The sequence below is a fragment of the Coregonus clupeaformis genome, chromosome 2 (assembly GCF_020615455.1).
Source record: "Coregonus clupeaformis isolate EN_2021a chromosome 2, ASM2061545v1, whole genome shotgun sequence".
NCBI classification, from domain to species: Eukaryota; Metazoa; Chordata; class Actinopteri; order Salmoniformes; family Salmonidae; genus Coregonus; species Coregonus clupeaformis.
The window spans coordinates 40,208,556-40,228,578 of NC_059193.1; the positions used below are offsets into that span (position 1 = coordinate 40,208,556).

Genomic DNA, 20,023 nt, shown 5'->3' on the forward strand with positions numbered 1-20,023 from the left:
ATTGTTCACATGTGATACTCAAAGTAATCACAGTCCCGCTTGTTTGAGCACACAACCTTTTGGAAATTATTTTTATCCTGTAAGAAAACATTCAGATAAACAATATGGTGACATAGTTGCTATGGCCGACTTGTCTGCTCCATGTGAAATGGCCAGCTGATAGTGCTAGCCCCTATAGTTAGTCCAGTCAGCGTGCCGTGAGAGATCCATCACCTGGATGCAACATTCCCCTTCATCTCCACGTATAAAGTCCTCAAACTGGGCTCACTGTCATCCGTTTGCCTTTGTTAGTTACTGTAGCCCCAGCCTGCAGTCCCAGGTCCTGTCCCAGTACCAACCATGGCCATGCTGAGAGTGTCGTCCTACCGCCGGCAGTTTGAGGAGCAGTGGAGTCAGAGTGGACGGTCCAACGGAGGCTGTGGAGGGCAGTACCGCGCCTCAGCGGGCAAGGCCAGGTCAGTGTGTGGTTTCTTGGTAGCCCCCTCACCTCTACTTGGCTTAGAGGGCCTGGGTCCTGTTCAGTAGGGGGGAAAACATTTTGAAACTGAGTGAAATGTGGAGGTACTACCTAAACCTAAAGATTTTTGTTTTCTGTTGCAAAATGTTTTGCTACGGTAAGCCCTATCAAACATGACTCCGTATGCATATGGACCACAGGAGATGGGCTTTATGGAGAACACCATGTGCACTGAGGATGGTTTACTACAGTGTTTCACAAAAACATTTGTACCAGAGGCTGGCTAGCTAGTGTCCTCTCTTCTTGGACTGCTTAGATTAAAAGTAGAATGTGTCAGACAACTCTGAGGGACCAGGCAGCAACATCCCAGGGACCAGATGTTTGTTTCCTTTCACTCCTTAAGTATTTCTGAATGTTTCTTTAATTTAATCACAAGCAAATGTGTGGTTGCTTTGCATGGTTTTCATATGCAGTATCGAATGTCACCCAGTTGGCTATTGTGTGTTTAGTGTTAGTTCCGCCTTGTCTGTCCCAAGGGAAAAGTTTGAAGGGCGTTGACAAATACCTTTTGTACTTGCATCAGATAATGACATCATATTCCCCTCGGCTGTGTTAATTTACACAGACCTGATTTGGGAGGGCAAGCAATGCTATGCATTAAAAACCTTTTAGGGATTGCGATCTTTGATTTTCTGACACTGATACTTTTGTGAAATGTATTGTGCTAGTGTGTCTGTGTGTCTCTCCTGGGCTTTATACAAACTCAGGCCTCTCCTAAGCTGTCAGTTTCCCACAGGGGTGCGGCTGCTGAGGAGTGTACATGTGACCAGCTGGACTTTGTGGCTGCCAAGGCGCGCAATAAGGAGAGTCTGGTCCGATTTGCTAAAGACCGCAGCATCATTGCCGCCCTCAATGATCGCTTTGTCGCCCTCATCAACATGGTGAGCCCGGGATGATTTCAACCCTAGAAACATTATCCTAAGGTTCTAGAAGTGCTATAGAAACTTGACACTTAAGGGTCACAATAAACACAAACTTGAGCACTGTGCTCGATTGAGATTGACCAACAAACACAGTAGAACCAAAGGGATAGTCCCAGAAGTTCAAAGGTGTTTCTTATGTATTTGACCCAAGTCTATTCTGTACTCCTGAGTGGCGCAGTGGTCTAAGGCACTGCATCGCAGTGCTAACTGTGCCACTAGAGATCCTGGTTCGAATCCAGGCTCTGTCGCCGCCGGCCGCGACCGGGAGACTCATGGGCGGCACACAATTGGCCCAGCGTTGTCCAGGGTAGGGGAGGGAATGGCCGGCAGGGATGTAGCTCAGTTGATAGAGCATGGCATTTGCAACGCCAGGGTTGTGGGTTCGATTCCCACGGGGGGCCAGTATAAAAAAAATATGTATTCACTAACTGTAAGTCGCTCTGGATAAGAGCGTCTGCTAAATGACTAAAATGTAATGTAAATGTATTCTACACAGATGAATGCAGCCCAAAAATATTCTGGTAACCTTCCCCAAATTCACAAATTTTCCAGAAATCACATTTGGAATATTCCCACAATCAGGAGGGAAAATTACCAGAATTTTGCAACCCTTAACGTTCATGTACATTCCTATTCCATTGTACATGCTGTGTGCGCCTTCTAGGCACGCTGCTTTGAGGAGGACAATGAGTCTCTGGAGGCACAGATCTGTGAGCTGGAGGAGAGGATGGCCGGCCAACAGACCACCTCCACTGTCGTAGCTGTCCCTGAATATAGCCTGGACGCCGTGGTGGAGAGACTGCGCAAGGAGAGGGTACATATTAACAATACAGCAGAGTGGAGGCGTTCATGTCACACACATGCTAGGAGAAAAGGAACCTGTTGTCTAAAAGGTGGTTGGTTCCCATGACAGAGAAGTAGTGAGAATGTGTGTGCGAACGAATGTGTGTGTGTATGTATCAGTGTGAGCGTCTGTATGTACAGCCACTGTGTAGATCAGGGTTCTTCAATTCTGTTTTTTATTTCTACCTGGTAGTTAATTGCACTCGCCTGGTGTCCCAGGTCTGAATTAGCCCCTGATTAGAAGGAGAGGATGAAAAACAGAGGTGTTTCGGCCCTCCAGGACCGGAATTGAAGAACCCTGGTGTAGATGGATGGATAGCCATTGTCACAGACCATTACCTTTACTTACCAGTGCCAGACTGATAAGCCACTGTGTGTGTCCAGGACCAGAGCCTGTTTGATGTGGAGGAGCTGAGGAGAGAGCTGGAGTGTCTGCAGGAGCAGTATGAGGAGACCGTTCAGCAGAGGACCCTCATCCAACTGGAGCAGGAAGACGTTGGCCTGGTAATGACCTCACTTCCTGTGCTTCTGGTGGCCATTTTGGTGTTATTGTTTAGTAATTGTGTTGAATTGGTGTCTTCGTTGGTAATTTATTCTCTAACAATAAGTCGACTTTTCATGTGTGCTACTGTCAATATTGAACATCTATATAGACATAGATCTAACTTGTGGTAGCTTAACTTTTATACCCAATTTTCACCTGCAATGAAGTTTGATCATTCCTCAAAATGAAAGATTGCAAATAGGCAAGGAAGGGTGGAAAGAAGCATGAATTATCTAAATATTCAAAGAAGGCCAATATCTCTTTAGGAGCACTAATGAAAGTGTACTAATCTATAATAACCACTAGATGGCACTATTGCCATGTTTGCCAACACTTTCTCCTATTCAAAAAACCCAATTTCATAAGCTGTGTGGCTCAGCATAGCCCTGCTGCTCCTCTGTATCTCTACCCACAGGGTGTAGATTAATTATCAGTCCTACAGTCTGGGCCGGTGGACACAACACAACCAGAAAACCCCAGTCCTAACAAACACTACTATCTCATTCCCTCCCTCCCTGCCTGCCACACCACACATGTCGACGCCGTCACAGACCATCTCCCCACTGCCAGCCCAGATGTTGGAGAAGCTGTTTACATGTCTCCTTATTGAGTCATTCAGTTTTACATTTCTCCCATACAGATGTAATACAGACTGTAATGTAGTTGGTGCAGTAATGCTTCTGGCTGGCTTGAGTGCTGGCTGGCTTGAGTGCTGGCTGGCTGGCTCAGCTTCTGGCACCGATTGGAAAGCAGCTGGAGTGTGGAGCAAGACTAGAGTCTGTGGGAAACAAACAAACAGAAACAGGCAGGGAGAGGAGAGGAGTGATTGAATGTGATTGTGAAGCAGTGTTGGAAGCAGCTCCACGAGAGGAGGCTGCGGTCCTTCTCAGCAGGCAAGCAGATGGATATTGGAAGAGGCTTAAAACAAGACATGGCTGGGTATTTAAAGTCCAGCCTTGCCATTAGCTATTGATTAAGCCTGTTTGTATTTTCTGCTAAAGCTGCCCACATCTTGGACAACCTCCATGGTCTGTCTGTCTGTCTGTCTGCCAGCCAATTCTCTGAGTTTTCTATTGAGCTTTTATCTGGGGCTGAGGCTTATAGTGTTTAAAAGGTTCAGCAGGCTCCCACCAAGGCTTCCCACAGTGGAAGAAGGCTGGAGGAGCTAGCTGGTTCTCATCCAAATCCAAAGCAGAAGACGGTGCTATAAAGCACAGCTAGCCTGACGCGATGGATGGGGGAGAAGAGAAGGGTGATCTAGGGGGGATTTATTTAGTCTTTACAGTCCATAGACTGCGAGTGCAAGACTCTCCAACTTACGGCCTTGTGTTTACCCAGAGATAACAGCAACAGACCGCCTGCCTTACGTGCGACGTCCATCAGGGACCCATGTGTTCCAGCAGCCACAGCAGAAAGTTCCACCCCTGGACCCTACCCGTTTTGCATTCAGATGCAAATGCTAGCACCAGGAGTAATTGAATTCATCATCAATTCATCAGGCACTTAAAAAGGGCTGGATGAGCTTAAAAATCCTGGTGCTGAATGGAACGAGGACCAAAGCATTTTTAGCTAATTAGCCCCTCTTCCTCTGCATTGAGGTGTCTAGCTACCTGCTGGTTGAGGAAATTGTGTGTTTCATGGTACTTCTGTGCTGAATTTCAAATGGACCCCTAGCCCCTACCCCCGACCACCCTTAGCTCCTACCCCTTACCCTCCTCTCTACCCCTGACCACCCCTAGCCCTTACCCTCCTCCCTACCCCCGACCACCATTAGCCCCTACCCCTTACCCTCCTCCCTACCCCCGACCACCCCTACCCCTTCCCTACACCTTACCCCCTAGGCACTCATGTGCACTGAACAAAAATATAAACGCAACATGTAAAGTGTTGGTCCCATGTTTCACGAGCTGAAATAAAAGATCCCTGAAATTTTCCATATGCACAAAAACCTTATTTCTTTCAAATTCTGTGCACAAAGTTGTTTACATCCCTGTTGGTGAGCATTTCTCCTTTGCCAATATAATCCATCCACCTGACAGGTGTGGCATATTAAGAAGCTGATTAAACAGCATGATCATTACACCGGTGCACCTTGTGCTGGGGACAATAAAAGGCCACTCTAAAATGTGCAGTTTTGTCACACAACACAATGCCACAGATGTCTCAAGTTTTGAGAGAGCGTACAATTGGCATGCTGACTGCAGGAATGTTCACCAGAGCTGTTGCCAGAGAATTGAATATTCATTTCTCTATCATAAGCCATTTCCAACGTCATTTTAGAGAATTTGGTAGTACGTCCAACCGGCCTCACAACCGCAGACCACACGTAACCACACCAGCCCAGGACCTCCCCATCCGGCTTCTTCACCTGCGTGATCGTCTGAGACCAACCACCCGGACAGCTCATGAAAATGTGGGTTTGCACAACCGAAGAATTTCTGCGCAAACTGTCAGAAACCATCTCAGGGAAGCTCATCTGCATGCTCGTCATCCTTACAAGGGTCTTGACCTGACTGCAGTTCGCCGTCGTAACCGTGGGCAAATGCTCACCTTCGATGGCCACTGACACGCTGGATAAGTGTGCTCTTCACGGATGAATCCCAGTTTCAACTGTACCGGGCAGACGGTGTGTATGGCGTCGTGTGGGCGAGCGGTTTGCTGATGTCAACGTTGTGAACCAAGTGCCCCATGATGTCGGAGGGGTTATGGAATGGGCAAGATCCTGAGGCCCATTGTCGTGCCATTCATCCTCCGCCATCACCGCATGTTTCAGCATGATAATGCACAGCCCCATGTCGTAAGGATCTGTACACAATTCCTGGACATTGAAAATGTCCCAGTTCATCCATGGCTTGCATACTCACCAGACATGTCACCCATTGAGCATGTTTGGGATGCTCTGGATCGACGTGTATGACAGTATATTCCAGTTCCCGCCAATATCCAGCAAATTCCCACAGCCATTGACGAGGAGTGGGACAATATTCCACAGGCAACAATCAACAGCCTGATCAACTCTATGCAAAGGAGATGCCGCAGGAGATGCCGCAGCCCGTCTGGTGTTCAACCTTCCCAAGTTCTCTCACGTCACCCCCCTCCTCCGCACACTCCACTGGCTTCCAGTTGAAGCTCGCATCCGCTACAAGACCATGGTGCTTGCCTATGGAGCAGTGAGGGGAACGGCACCTCTGTACCTTCGGGCTCTGATCAGTCCCTACACCCAAACGAGGGCATTGCGTTCATCCACCTCTGGCCTGCTGGCTCCCCTTCCTCTGCGGAAGCATAGTTCCCGCTCAGCCCAGTCAAAACTGTTCGCTGCTCTGGCACCCCAATGGTGGAACAAGCTCCCTCACGACGCCAGGACAGCGGAGTCACTCACCACCTTCCGGAGACATTTGAAACCCCACCTCTTTAAGGAATACCTGGGATAGGATAAAGTAATCCTTCTACCCCCCCCAAAAATTGTAAAGTGGTTATCCCACTGGCTATAGGGGTGAACGCACCAATTGGTGAGTCGCTCTGGATAAGAGCGTCTGCTAAATGACGTAAATGTGCCCCTGAGCAAGGCACTTAACCCTAATTGCTCCTGTAAGTCGCTCTGGATAAGAGCGTCTGCTAAATGACTAAAATGTAAATGTAAATGAGATGTGTCGTGCTGCATGAGGCAAATGATGGTCACGCCAGATACTGACTGGTTTTCTGATCCACGCCCATACCTTTTTTTTTTTGGTATCTGTGACCAACAGATACATATCTGTATTCCAGTCATGTGAAATCCATAGATTAGGGCTTAATGAATTTATTGCAATTGACAGATTTCCTTATATGAACTGTAACTCAGGAAAATCTTTGAAATTGTTGCATTTTATATTTTTGTTCAGTGCAGATATTAAAGGATTGGATTGGTGTAAGCCAGTGTTTCCCAATTCTGGTTTTGGGGACACAAATGGGTACACATTTAAGTTTTTGCACTAACACACCTGATTCAACTAAAGGCTTGATGCCGAGTTGATTAGTTAAATCAAGCGTCTTAGTGCTAGGGCAAAAACAAACATGTGCACCCGTTTGGGCCCCCAGGACCAGGATTATTGTGAAAATGACATGTAGCCTATCAGAAGACAAGCTGGAGCTTTCAACATACGAGTGCTCTTGTTTTCTATTGACCTGGCTGTCTGCTGCCCCTTTTGTAGGAAGTGGATGTAGTGACCGCAGACTGTCTGGCCCTGAGGGAGCAGGTGAAAATCTATGAGGAACAACTGGCTCACATGGAGGCACAGCATGAGACGGTAAGAGAGAAGGGACATATCCGAGATATGACTGGCTGGATGGCAAACATTGATTATCCCACAGTATTAGTACACAAATGAGGAACAGTTTACTACTCAATGACTCTCTGGGACATTACTTACAATTGTGACTGGGTTTGAACCCAGATTTCATGCATGCCAACAGACTGTTAGCCCACTGAGCTAAAGCCTAGGCATTAGCTCAGGGAGCTAACGCGAGTCTTCCGATCTCAGGCAAGGTTTGCCGAACCACCTCCTTTACAGAAGCAGCAAGCCTTTCTGTTTAGCCAAAGCCACTCAAACTCTAGACAGAGGACAAGTGTTGGAGAGATTCCCATTAGGGGTTGCCGGGGGCAACACGGTTCAGATGACCCCGGCCACCTTGTTGACCAGGTTTTACCAAGAACAGTAATTTTTACCAGGAACAATTGTGGAACTGAGGCAGGATTAGAGCACAACAAGGCAGGGTGGAGCCAGAATAAGCCTTGCCAAGGATAGATCACACAAGTGATATAACCAGTTATTATAGGCAATTTCCAACATGTGAAGTTCATAGGAGCATATCAGGTAATGGCTTTGATTTCTGTTCAAACAGATGGAAAAGGGGTCTTAGAAAACATCTACCAAAAAAAGGGTATTAGAAATGCATCAAAACACAAGTTGAAGTAAAGACCTCTGCCAACTAATATCAATATCAACACAACATTGCCTTGTGCCTTGTAATTCCATTACCAAAAACCCACATATCTTTAAAGGCCCAGTGCAGTCAAAAACTTGATTTTCCTGTGTTTTATATATATTTCCACACAAAATTTAAAAACAAAATTTGATTTATTTTCACAAACACTGGATAGGTGCAGTGAAATGTATTGTTTGAGGTTGGAATAATACTGTGAAATTGTGAAAATGATGATAATGCCCTTTTAGTGTTTGAAAAGATATCCTGAAATTTCAGCCTGTTTTGGTGGGATGGAGTTTTGGCCTGCCTGGTGACATCACCAGGTGGTTAATTAGTTAGGTAATTTTTTTTTTACCCTTAATTTACCAGGTAAGTTGACTGAGAACACATTCTCATTTACAGCACGACCTGGGGAATAGTTACAGGGAGAGGAGGGGGGATGAATAAGCCAATTGGAAGCTGGGGATGATTAGGTGGCCATGATGGTATGAGGGCCAGATTGAGAATTTAGCCAAGACACTGGGGTTAACACCCCTACTCTTATGATAAATGCCATGGGATCTTTAGTGACCACAGAGTCAGGGCACCCGTTTAACGTCCCGTCCGAAAGACTGCACCCTACACAGGGCAATGTCCCCAATCACTGCCCTGGGGCATTGGGGTATAAAAAATAAAATAAAATTGACCTGCTGGCCCTCCAACACCACTTCCAGCAGAATCTGGTCTCCCATCCAGGGACCGACCAGGACCAACCCTGCTTAGCTTCAGAGGCAAGCCAGCAGTGGGAAGAAATGTAAATGTAAAAAGAAAGAGTTCCAAACCTCTCTGAAGATAACAGCTAGTTTTCAGTTTTCCCCTCCCCACTCAGACCACTCCCAGATAGTCCTATCAAAATTATTGCTTGATTTCAACTTCCACAGATGTAGATTTTTGGCTAAACACAGACGTCCATGATTGGGGTGGCTGTACCAAATCTGAACCAATCATAGACAGTACAGTATAGCAGGGGTTCACTCTGGGCCCCCCTTCCAGCATTGGGTAACATCCCGCGCCCCACATCTATTTCTATGTGCACAAGCACTGTTCATGACACAAGTTGTTCACACCTCTCTTGTTGGTGGAGAGAATTTTGCGGGTTTAAAGCTTAGTTCCTGCAATTCTACACATTTTGTCATGTGGCGCGAATAACATTTTGCAGTGTTAAAGCTCATTTTCTTGCAATTCTATACATTTTGCCATGTCTAATGTGTATTCATGTGATATTTGAGTGACTAAAAAATTACAACTAAATCTATGGGCTAAAAAACCGAAATAAAATAACGTTAGCTGGTCTGGGCTAGTTGATCTGGACATTTCTGACAAGTTATAAATAGGTATGCAATGATATTTAGGTATGCACAACCCACAGTTTGGGAACCACTGCAGTACAGTGACGCACAGTAGAGTTCAGTACAGTAAAGAAAAGTAGAGTATAGTTCAGTACAGTAGAGCAAACTAGCGTAGAGTATGCTGAACTGTACTGTACTGAACTCTACTGTGGTGTACTGTGATGTCCAAACTTTTGAAATATAGACATCTATAATTGGTTCAGATTTGGTCCAGTCCGGACCAACCAAATTTGGTCTTGTTTGAGGTCGGAGCTCATTAGAATAATAGCCAGTGTGTAGAATTATGCCCATATAGGCTAAGGATATTGCATACTCAGGATACATCAACATGAAGATAATGACATCCATATTCAGAATTATGCATTTCTGTGTAGTACAGATCAGGGTCCCATGATGTTATCCGTTACCGTAATTCTGTAATGTCTCTAGCTGACACCCTATTCTTTCTGCAGACATCTTTGAATCTTTATTCGGAGCAGATATTTAAGAGTTTCTGGTAAATGTGGTTGTATAAAATGGTGGTCGAGATTTTACTGTAAATCTGTTACCAAACTTTGCATTTGCACAGTTCTTTCAGTAAAATGTTTTGTGTAAATTGTTCAAAGTAGTCCTAGTACATAGAGTTGTATGGTTTGTTAAACTTTGAAATCAATGGCATACATTTTAAAGTCTCAGAGTAATCCCATGATTTAATCATTCACACACATTTGCAAAATAAACACACACACACCGCTCCTCCCCGTTCCCCTTCTCACCAGCGGCTGACAGACCCATCCTAGTATCAGATCCTGGGAGAGGAACACAGAGGCGGAGAGAGAGAGGGAGAGAGGCGGAGAGAGAGGGAGAGAGGCGGAGAGAGAGGGAGAGAGGCGGAGAGAGAGGGAGAGAGGCGGAGAGAGAGGGAGAGGGGCAGAGGGAGAGAGAGGCAGAGGGAGAGAGGCAGATGGGGGAGGGGAGAGAGAGCGGAATAGAAGGTAAGAGAGGCAGAGGAAGAAGGAGAGGGAGAGAGGGAGAGACAAGAAACTGGGAGCAGTGAGTGAGAGAGGGAGAAGGCGAGGCAGTTCCATCACTGTTTTTTCTCCTCTGTGTAGCCCGGCCACTCGGCAGCCCGGCTATGTTTAACACACTCCCTCAGGGACATGCTCGGTAACTCCCTGCACTGAATAACTCACAGCACCGGCTCAATACCAAATGAAAACAGAAGTCCCCCTTTGTTTTATTAACTGCTATTATTATCAGGCATTTCCAAACACCTATTCCCCTGATGAATCAGCCTCCATATCGTTACTCATGTCGAGGAAAAATTAGATGAGGGTCAGGCTGCTTGGGTATTTCTCCAACACTTCATTCTGCTATGATGGATGCATGGAGGTTAATGATGGAGTTTTAGGTATTGCGACCTGAAGACGTACATGGCGGGGCTTAATGTTGTGTATGTGTACACACACACACAAACCCACACACACACACCACACTTACTTACTTACTTAATGGTGTGTGTGTCTGCAGACGGTTCAGAACATGGTGGCCCCTGTAGAGGGTCCAGCTGCAGCAGGGAGAGAAGTCCTTGAGTTCTGCAACCCTAACATCACCTCAGCCATCATGGATATCAAGGAGTACTACAGCCAGCTGGCTGAGACCATCCAGGTACGGAGTATGGAGCATACACACACAATGTGCATGTCACAAACACAGAACACACACACCCTTCAACGTATCTCCTGACAGCCCCCCGCCCCCACTCCTACTCACCGGCTACACAGCTCTCCCCCACTCCCCCTTTCATCCCCAAACCGTCTGGCTAAATCGGAGCCTTCTCACGTCGCAGAGGGACCGCTTGTTTTCTTTTCCTCTTGGCATAACACTGGAGGCGAACCTGAGAATCAGAGGTGCTGCCCTACACCAGTACAGACCCACTTTGTCCCTCTGTGTCGGTGTGTCTATGTTGGTGTGTTTCAGAAAGAGAGTTTGTATGTGTGTGTGTGTGTGTGTGTGTGTTACAAGCTAGAGGTGCTCTGCTGGGGTCAACCTTGCTCTCTGGTGGGTCTGACCCTCCTTGTGTGTATGTGAGAAGGCTTTGGGCTAAATTTACAGCCAGGTTACCAATGATTCAAGTCAATATTTGACGTCCATCCATGTCTGAGGACGTCGGAAGATAATGTGGAAACCGGCCACTAGGGGCAACAGTGAGCGCTATTAACGTCAAGTAGGTTTGGGTTTTGCTAGGCCGTTGTGGACGAGGATGGTGGATGGGCGTAAGCATCTACCTCTGATTCCAAAGGTGGCAAGTTTGAATCCAGCGATAGAAAGTTGTTTTTTAGATGTTTGTTTTAAGCCTATCCTAACCCTTACCTTAACCATTTGGAGTTAAAACCTTAAGATTTCGGAGTTAATGCCTAAACTTAACCTTAAACACTTTGAAATTTGACGTTTGCAACAACTTTGAAATGTGATGTTTGCAAAATATAGAATTCTGATGTGAGAACTAGTTGAAATTTACCACAGTTCTTATTCTCTCTAACCCAGACACTTACACTCTCCCTCCCCTCCTCCTCCTTCCCTTGTTCATTGCCAGCTGGACAGCTTGCGGTCTGGGCCTGGCCTCCATTAGTGTCTCACAAGGTGCAATTGTCTCCATCCCCAAATGATTGCCATTGGGATTGAAGTGTGATTGTGATTGCTGGCTGACTCTGGCACACCTGTGTGCCCACGTTGCCACTCATTTGCTGTCTAATTTGTTCCCCTTCATCAGGACTGTGTCCCAAATGGCACCCCATTCCCTTTATGGGGGAAAGGGTAACACTTTATCGGAAGGGTATCTACATAAGGACTTCATTGCACATGAATAACCCATGCATACTGCATTTCTAAACAACAACTGTAAGACAACTGAAAAATCAACTTGTGGTTATTGTACTGCTTATGAATGTGTACAGCTTAAAATGATTTGCCCCCCTCCCCCTGGAAAGTAATTTAGGGGAAACACTATCATGTAGTGTCATGCAGTAAATGGATGGTAGTAACTATGTTATGTTTCCAGTGCGAGTGCAGGGAAACGGGTGCGGTTGTTGCTGGTGCTGTTGTCGCCATTGGAGCTGGAAAGGAGCTGGCGGTGGCCAGAGCTGCGGGGGTCACAGGCGTTGGCCAAATAACGGACGTCAACGAACTGAAGAAACTGGTGAGTAACCCCTATCTCTCTCTCTGGCATTCACCTACTTTTTTAGACAATCACTACCTGCTGATTTTACTCTCTTTCTCTCTCAAGTTTCTTTCTCTCCAGTAAACTTTCCTTCCAGTAAATTCACAGTTCTCAGACATCTTATTGGAAAAGGGAAAAGGGAAAAGCCTACCATGAGTTCAGCATCAAACATCAGCCACGAAATCAAGAGGAATTGTAGAAAATGAATGGCTTCTTCCCACAGACAGGCAGTTCACTCCTTAGGAGTTATCCATGAGTGACATCTCTCTCTCTCTCTCTACCTCTCTTCTTCATCGTCAACTTCTTAAAACTTCACACATTCCTCCTCTGTGTCTCCAGAGACTCCAATCCCAAACTGAACAATGGAAATAGACCCTCATCTATCATCCATCCCCTTCTCATAGAGAAAAAGAACGCACAACAGAGAGGCTTTATTGAGAAAATGGTAGAATGTCTCAGTGGTCTTTCATGAATTAGTCTCGAACCACCCCAAAACTCAATGATTCACTCAAGTTTACAGGATTCAAGGAAATGCTGGAATTTCCCATTGCAGTCCATCGTTCAAGAATCAACCCTCCTCAAAACACATAATAGAATCAGTCAATGGCTTAAATCGACAGTAACTTACTTAACTGCTCGCTCCACCGTAATCATCAGTTGTCAGACCGCAGCCGACACCTCCTCATTTCCATAACAAACATGGTGGTTTGGTTCCCATTACTGCGGTTGTGGTCCTAGCCCCAGCTCTTTAAATAAACAGGCCCCCTCTGTAACCACAGTCGCACTCTCATAACACTGTCTCCTCTTCCCTTAATGTGCAGCATGCAAGCCCTCGCTCTGCCCAGCCTGGGCCTAGTCTGATGGACAGGTCCCTGCCTTTCTCCCTCTCACCGGCCGTGATGGATGTCCCAGTTCTGGTTTCTCACTGAGACACAACTTGGCCAAACAAACAACCTTGCGGTGAAATCAGGCTCAGCTTAGAGATGTGTATAATGGGGATGACACACACCCCTGCCCACACATGCAGGGCATGTGGCCAGGGCTCACTTATACAGTGGGGGAAAAAAGTATTTAGTCAGCCACCAATTGTGCAAGTTCTCCCACTTAAAAAGATGAGAGAGGCCTGTAATTTTCACCATAGGTACACGTCAACTATGACAGACAAAATGAGAAAAAACAATCCAGAAAATCACATTGTAGGATTTTTTATGAATTTATTTGCAAATTATGGTGGAATATAAGTATTTGTTCAATAACAAAAGTTTCTCAATACTTTGTTATATACCCTTTGTTGGCAATGACACAGGTCAAACGTTTTCTGTAAGTCTTCACAAGGTTTTCACACACTGTTGCTGGTATTTTGGCCCATTCCTCCATGCAGATCTCCTCTAGAGCAGTGATGTATTGGGGCTGTCGCTGGGCAACACGGACTTTCAACTCCCTCCAAAGATTTTCTATGGGGTTGAGATCTGGAGACTGGCTAGGCCACTCCAGGACCTTGAAATGCTTCTTACGAAGCCACTCCTTCGTTGCCCGGGCGGTGTGTTTGGGATCATTGTCATGCTGAAAGACCCAGCCACGTTTCATCTTCAATGCCCTTGCTGATGGAAGGAGGTTTTCACTCACAATCTCACGATGCATGGCCCCATTCATTCTTTCCTTTACACGGATCAGTCGTCCTGGTCCCTTTGCAGAAAAACAGCCCCAAAGCATGATGTTTCCACCCCCATGCTTCACAGTAGTTATGGTGTTCTTTGGATGCAACTCAGCATTCTTTGTCCTCCAAACACGACGAGTTGAGTTTTTACCAAAAAGTTATATTTTGGTTTCATCTGACCATATGACATTCTCCCAATCCTCTTCTGGATCATCCAAATGCACTCTAGCAAACTTCAGACGGGCCTGGACATGTACTGGCTTAAGCAGGGGGACACATCTGTCACTGCAGGATTTGAGTCCCTGGCGGTGTAGTGTGTTACTGATGGTAGGCTTTGTTACTTTGGTCCCAGCTCTCTGCAGGTCATTCACTAGGTCCCCCCGTGTGGTTCTGGGATTTTTGCTCACTGTTCTTGTGATCATTTTGACCCCACGGGGTGAGATCTTGCGTGGAGCCCCAGATCGAGGGAGATTATCAGTGGTCTTGTATGTCTTCCATTTCCTAATAATTGCTCCCACAGTTGATTTCTTCAAACCAAGCTGCTTACCTATTGCAGATTCAGTCTTCCTAGCCTGTTGCAGGTCTACAATTTTGTTTCTGGTGTCTTTTGACAGCTCTTTGGTCTTGGCCATAGTGGAGTTTGGAGTGTGACTGTTTGAAGTTGTGGACAGGTGTCTTTTATACTGATAACAAGTTCAAACAGGTGCCATTAATACAGGTAACGAGTGGAGGACAGAGGAGCCTCTTAAAGAAGAAGTTACAGGTCTGTGAGAGCCAGAAATCTTGCTTGTTTGTAGGTGACCAAATACTTATTTTCCACCATAATTTGCAAATAAATTGATAAAAAATCCTACAATGTGATTTTCTGGATTTTTTCTCCTCAATTTGTCTGTCACCGTTGACGTGTACCTATGATGACAATTACAGGCCTCTCTCATCTTTTTAAGTGGGAGAACTTGCACAATTGGTGGCTGACTAAATACTTTTTTTCCCCACTGTATGTATATGAGAGAGAGAGAGAGAGAGAGAGAGAGAGAGAGAGAGAGAGAGAGAGAGAGAGAGAGAGAGAGAGAGAGAGAGAGAGAGAGAGAGAGAGAGAGAGAGAGAGAGAGAGAGAGAGAGAGAGAGAGAATTTCCGTGATCTTTTATGAGAGAGAATATTTCCGTGATCTTTTATTTCAACTCATGAAACATGGGACCAACACTTTACGTGTTGCGTTTATATTTTTGTTCAGTGTACTTACAGCAGGGAGCCGGGTGTGATTGTGTGTGTCAGGAAGAGAGTATACATTTTCAGATTAAGTCACGCATCTCAAACAAGTCACACATCTCGTGGAATGTGTATCTATGAAGTTTATACCGATGCACGTTGTTACGATTTTTCCTCCGACCATGTACCTGAATTTTTGTGTTTGTACCTGTGTGTATAGATTGCAGAGCTTGAAAAGGAGCTTGCAGAGCTGGATAAGTGTGGTGAGGAGCTGGAAAATGAGATTGAGATGAAGAGAGAAGCATATGTGAAGGAGATCTTTGAGCTGGAGGTAAGAGGGACAGACCACACAAAGAGCAAAAACTGGCCCCAGTACAGTACCCCACCCATCTCAGCTCCAAGTAGACACTCTCCCTTATCATAGATCTATGAAGAGTTTACCCTACCCTCAAACCTAACCACAGATCTATGAAGAGTTTACCCTACCCTCAAACCTAACCACAGATCTAGGAACAGTTTACCCTATCCTCAAACCTAACCACAGATCTAGGAATAGTTTACCCTACCCTCAATCCTAATCACAGATCTAGGAACAGTTTACCCTATCCTCAAACCTAACCACAGATCTAGGAATAGTTTACCCTACCCTCAATTCTAAGGGCAGAAAGTTAGAAAATATCAGACCATAGACCAGTAGTTAGGGCCAACTTCTACCTCCATCCATCCCATATACCCAATTGCTCTATTCCAATAACTTCTACCTCCAAACATTCTATATACCCAATGGCTCAATTCCAATAACTTATAGCTCCTCACATCCCATATATTCAATGGCTCTATTCCAATAACCACACTAGCATACCACTTAGAATGCATCCAATACATAGATACATGGCTTTATACTAAGTGGTAGTATGCTAGTGGGGCTATTAGAACATGGCCTATTATCTCTCTGTTTCTCCTCAGTGTCGTGTTGAGGAGATGAAGGAGCAACAGCATGACCTGCAGGTCCAGATGAGGGAGCAGTGTGATGACTACGAGGAGCTGCTGGGTCAGAAGATGGCCCGGGACATCGAGATCGCTGCCTACAGGTGGGCCCTTTCACTGATACATTTCACCCAAATGAACCTATGCCTAACAATAGATAACCTACAGGGTAATCATCAAGGCTTAGGTAGTAGTGAAAAAGATGGTGAGGCCCTGTGCACAGCAGTGTTAACTAATGGGATTGTTCAGGAAGGAAAATGTAGTATCCAAAACATGAAAAAAGCACACTTGCATAGCCAATGACGAACCTTAAATATTAAGTACAGAGGCCTCTGTAGTATTACAATGACAATGGCATCTTCAGGTGAAGTGATGTTGACGTGATATTTTCGATTTTGTTCACAATATTTGTGTAGCCCTACATTGTGAACGTGTGAGTAGTATGTGTGACATAATGTCACCTGGGCAACCCCATATCCATATTAAGACATTCCTGAGAACAAAGGCCTAACATCCGAGGTTAACTGGGGTCACAGGAAACAGTCCCTACGACAGCCCCAGAAAACATGATGCAGTTTCCTGTCCGGTGTCCTTGAAGACGTTTTTGTGTTTCTGTCATGCCTCCCTCCTGTTGTGTGTGTCTGTCTGTCTGTCTGTGCTCAACCATCTGCCGTCCTGGTATGTAGAATGACGCACTTTGCCCTTCCCGACCCCCTACCTTTGGACACCCCTTCGCTCGCCCCTCCGCTCGCCCCTCCGAACGCATCCGAGCCTCAGGAGGCCCCCCGATACATCCTTGCGGCTCAGGAAGAGGCAGCCTCACACAATGCCTCATTAGAATGGACAGGGGGGACTTCACACTGTCAGGACCGTGGGCTGGGCCTTTGCCAAGCCATTTTATCCGCTAGCCTGTTAATGTCAGCAGACCCGCAACCCAGTCGCAGCCTCGCCGCCGTAGCCTCCTTTAAACACTCTGGTCCCTGAACAGACTGTTCCAAAGACACACACCACACAGACTCAAGACGCACACACATTTACATACACACACACGTACACACACACACTTAGGCAAGGTACAGGCAGGCAAGACAGTCTGGGTGCGACATTGCTTAACTTTTTATCTACTTTGTTTACGGGGCTGTTTTGTCATCCGTGATTAAAACCATGAATAAGAAATAAAAAAAAAGCTTCTCTCCACACTTTGGAAATGTGTCTGCAGAAGAGAGCCTAATGACACTAGTCTCGCCTGTAAAATGTACACTGAGCCATTTGGACCAGATACTCGCCGTTGTTGTAGCTCCCCAGTGACAGTCTTAATGTTAACAATTCACTTTCAGTAGTATTACGTGTGTAACTCAGACTGTGGCTGAGTCCCAAATGACATCCTATCCCCTATGTAGTGCACTACTTTTGAGCAGGGCCCATAGGGCTCTGGTCAAAAGTAGTGCACTATATAGGGAATAGGGTGCCATTTGGGACATAACCAGTGTCTTAGTGGTAGACGACACAACAATAACAACAACAAGCAGAAGTTTAAACAGACATTGAGATTACCCCTAGCTCTGATATGGTGGCTATAATGTATGAAATAGGAAAAATAGGCACATCTGTTCGAATTCATCTGATCTAATTCACATTTTGTCTAAATAATCTGGTTGAAATCTAGTGCTGGACTGAGATTTTTTCTCAATAATGTAAAAAAGTAATGTCCGTAACTCCGATAGGTATGCTTCCATAGTGGCTTATTTAGAAGTACATAAAACAGACAGTTTCTATGGAGGCCATTTTGGGTCTAAGTCCTCCTAGCTGAAGTGGAAGAACTCTGTGTGTGTTTTCAGCAGACCATCTTACAGTTGTTTTCCTCTCCCCTTTTCGCTCTTCTATCCCCAGGGGTTTGGTGGAAGAGGAGGATGAGAGGCTTTGCTACCTGTGAGAGGAACCGATGCAGACCAGACCAACCAACCTGCTTTCGCTGATGGACATCCCCCCCATACAGATTTCACGCGTTGCCAAAACATAACAGACCTAAATCAGCCATTAGAGATCACATGAAGCTAACCGCCACACAACCATTTGAGCAGATGTAAAAGTATCATGACAGATTAACGACGTCTGGAGGGCAAGCCAGGGCCATTGATAACAGGTCACTGGCAGGTGACCCCTGTCCTATAAGAAAGATGGAATTGTCTAACATTGGGGTGGAGGGGGATGGGACTGGATAGAGAGTGTGTATTCAGTGTCTGTGAAAAGACTCTGAAATGTCCCTAAGTGGTCTCTATCTGTTGTGGCTACACTCTCTGGAGCTAACTCACTGATATGACACACACACACACACACACAGACACACACAGACACACACAGACAGACACACACTGACTGACTCTGCAGAATCATTTACCTCCCGTTACCCCTCACTCCAGCATGAGCCCATTAAACGCTCTTAACCCCTGACCTCTCCGCTGTTCACAAGCCATTGGACAGCTCTTACTATCCAATAAGATAGCCTTAACCGGTCATGGCAGGTCACCTTTCATTTGCTTTACAATCATGCGTTCATGTGGGTTTTACACAGAAATGGCAGTCAAGTCAGTTACACCGTAACTGTGAACTGGTATATTAGCTTTGCAAATGGTTGGTGAAGTTGACATTCTGCAGCTCCCGTACACCTGGTCGGCTACAGCAGAGCGCTTGTGTGCGGTTCCTGACTTATTTGCTCATTCTCTGCCCCATGACCTGGAGGAACTGAGTCAAGTTAAAACCATAACAATAAAAATACATTTTGCTTGACTTCACCTTCCCGTCTTTTTCACTCTCTGTGAACACAGTGTCAGCAGTGTCTGTGGAATGGGAGTGTGTATGTGTGTGTGTGTCATCCCCCCGCTTAAGTGCCTTTCCTCGCCATCATAACTGTACATTTAACAGAGGATGAGTTATGCCGTGTGATCCCTGCCCCATTTGTCTTCCTGCTTAACCTCAGATGTGAACGTTCTCGGCTATTAACGGTATCAGAGGCTTGTTAGCTCGGCCATAAAGATGAACAATGCCGCAAATAACGGATCAGATAAGATTAGCTACATCCAGTGATCTCCTGGTGAATTGAAACACACCAACACACACTAGGAGAAGGCTGCAAGCGGTCAGGGTGACTTGTTTAATTGTGTGGACATGAAACATGGCGAGCAGTGGAGGAAGCAGACTGGTGGGTCTGTGGGGCCTTTATTTTCTCAGGGCTGCAGCACTCAATCATGTCCTCTGCCTCCGAGGACTGGACCCACAAGACTTATATCCCACCCAGCCAACTGCCATCCCCCTCTGACGGCCAAGTACCCATCTCCTCTACCACATGGGACTGCTATGGCCCTGATGGTCGATTTCTGGACCTTCTGTACGTGTGTGAAAAAGGAGTGGAAGAGAAACTCCGATGTCAGAATATGTGCTTAAAGAGATAGTATAGTATGGCCTCTCTCCCTCTATCCTTCACACTAATTCTGTCTTTTGAGGGTCTCATGGGGAAATGTTCTTACCCAGCAGAAATAGACAAACACACAAAAACAAACACATACAAATGTTTAAGTTCTCCAAATACAAGACAGGTTGGCAAGATTTTTATTCATTCCATGCAAATTGGCTGTAGCAAAGTAGTTTTACATTAACAACAAGCTTTTATTTTGATATACCAGACCAGAGGTATCACACTGAGTCGCTGGCTTTTGCCAGTGCCACTATTTTGATTCAGCAGAAATGAATCGACTGGGTCAATCTGGTCACTAAGGGTTATTTTATTTATCTA

The 20,023-nt window shown here is 45.8% G+C and overlaps 1 protein-coding gene across 1 annotated transcript; it reads left to right on the forward strand.

Annotated features, from left to right (window-relative positions):
* Positions 1-264: 264 nt before the first annotated feature.
* Positions 265-19,025, forward strand: vimr2 (vimentin-related 2). The gene is made up of 10 exons (XM_041842016.2): positions 265-455; positions 1,254-1,398; positions 2,105-2,254; positions 2,668-2,787; positions 7,018-7,113; positions 10,690-10,827; positions 12,221-12,358; positions 15,467-15,577; positions 16,213-16,337; positions 18,124-19,025. The coding sequence occupies exons 1-10, from the start codon at positions 340-342 to the stop codon at positions 18,164-18,166; spliced, it is 1,182 nt and encodes a 393-aa protein (XP_041697950.1). The 5' UTR covers positions 265-339; the 3' UTR covers positions 18,167-19,025.
* The last annotated feature ends 998 nt before the right edge of the window (positions 19,026-20,023 follow it).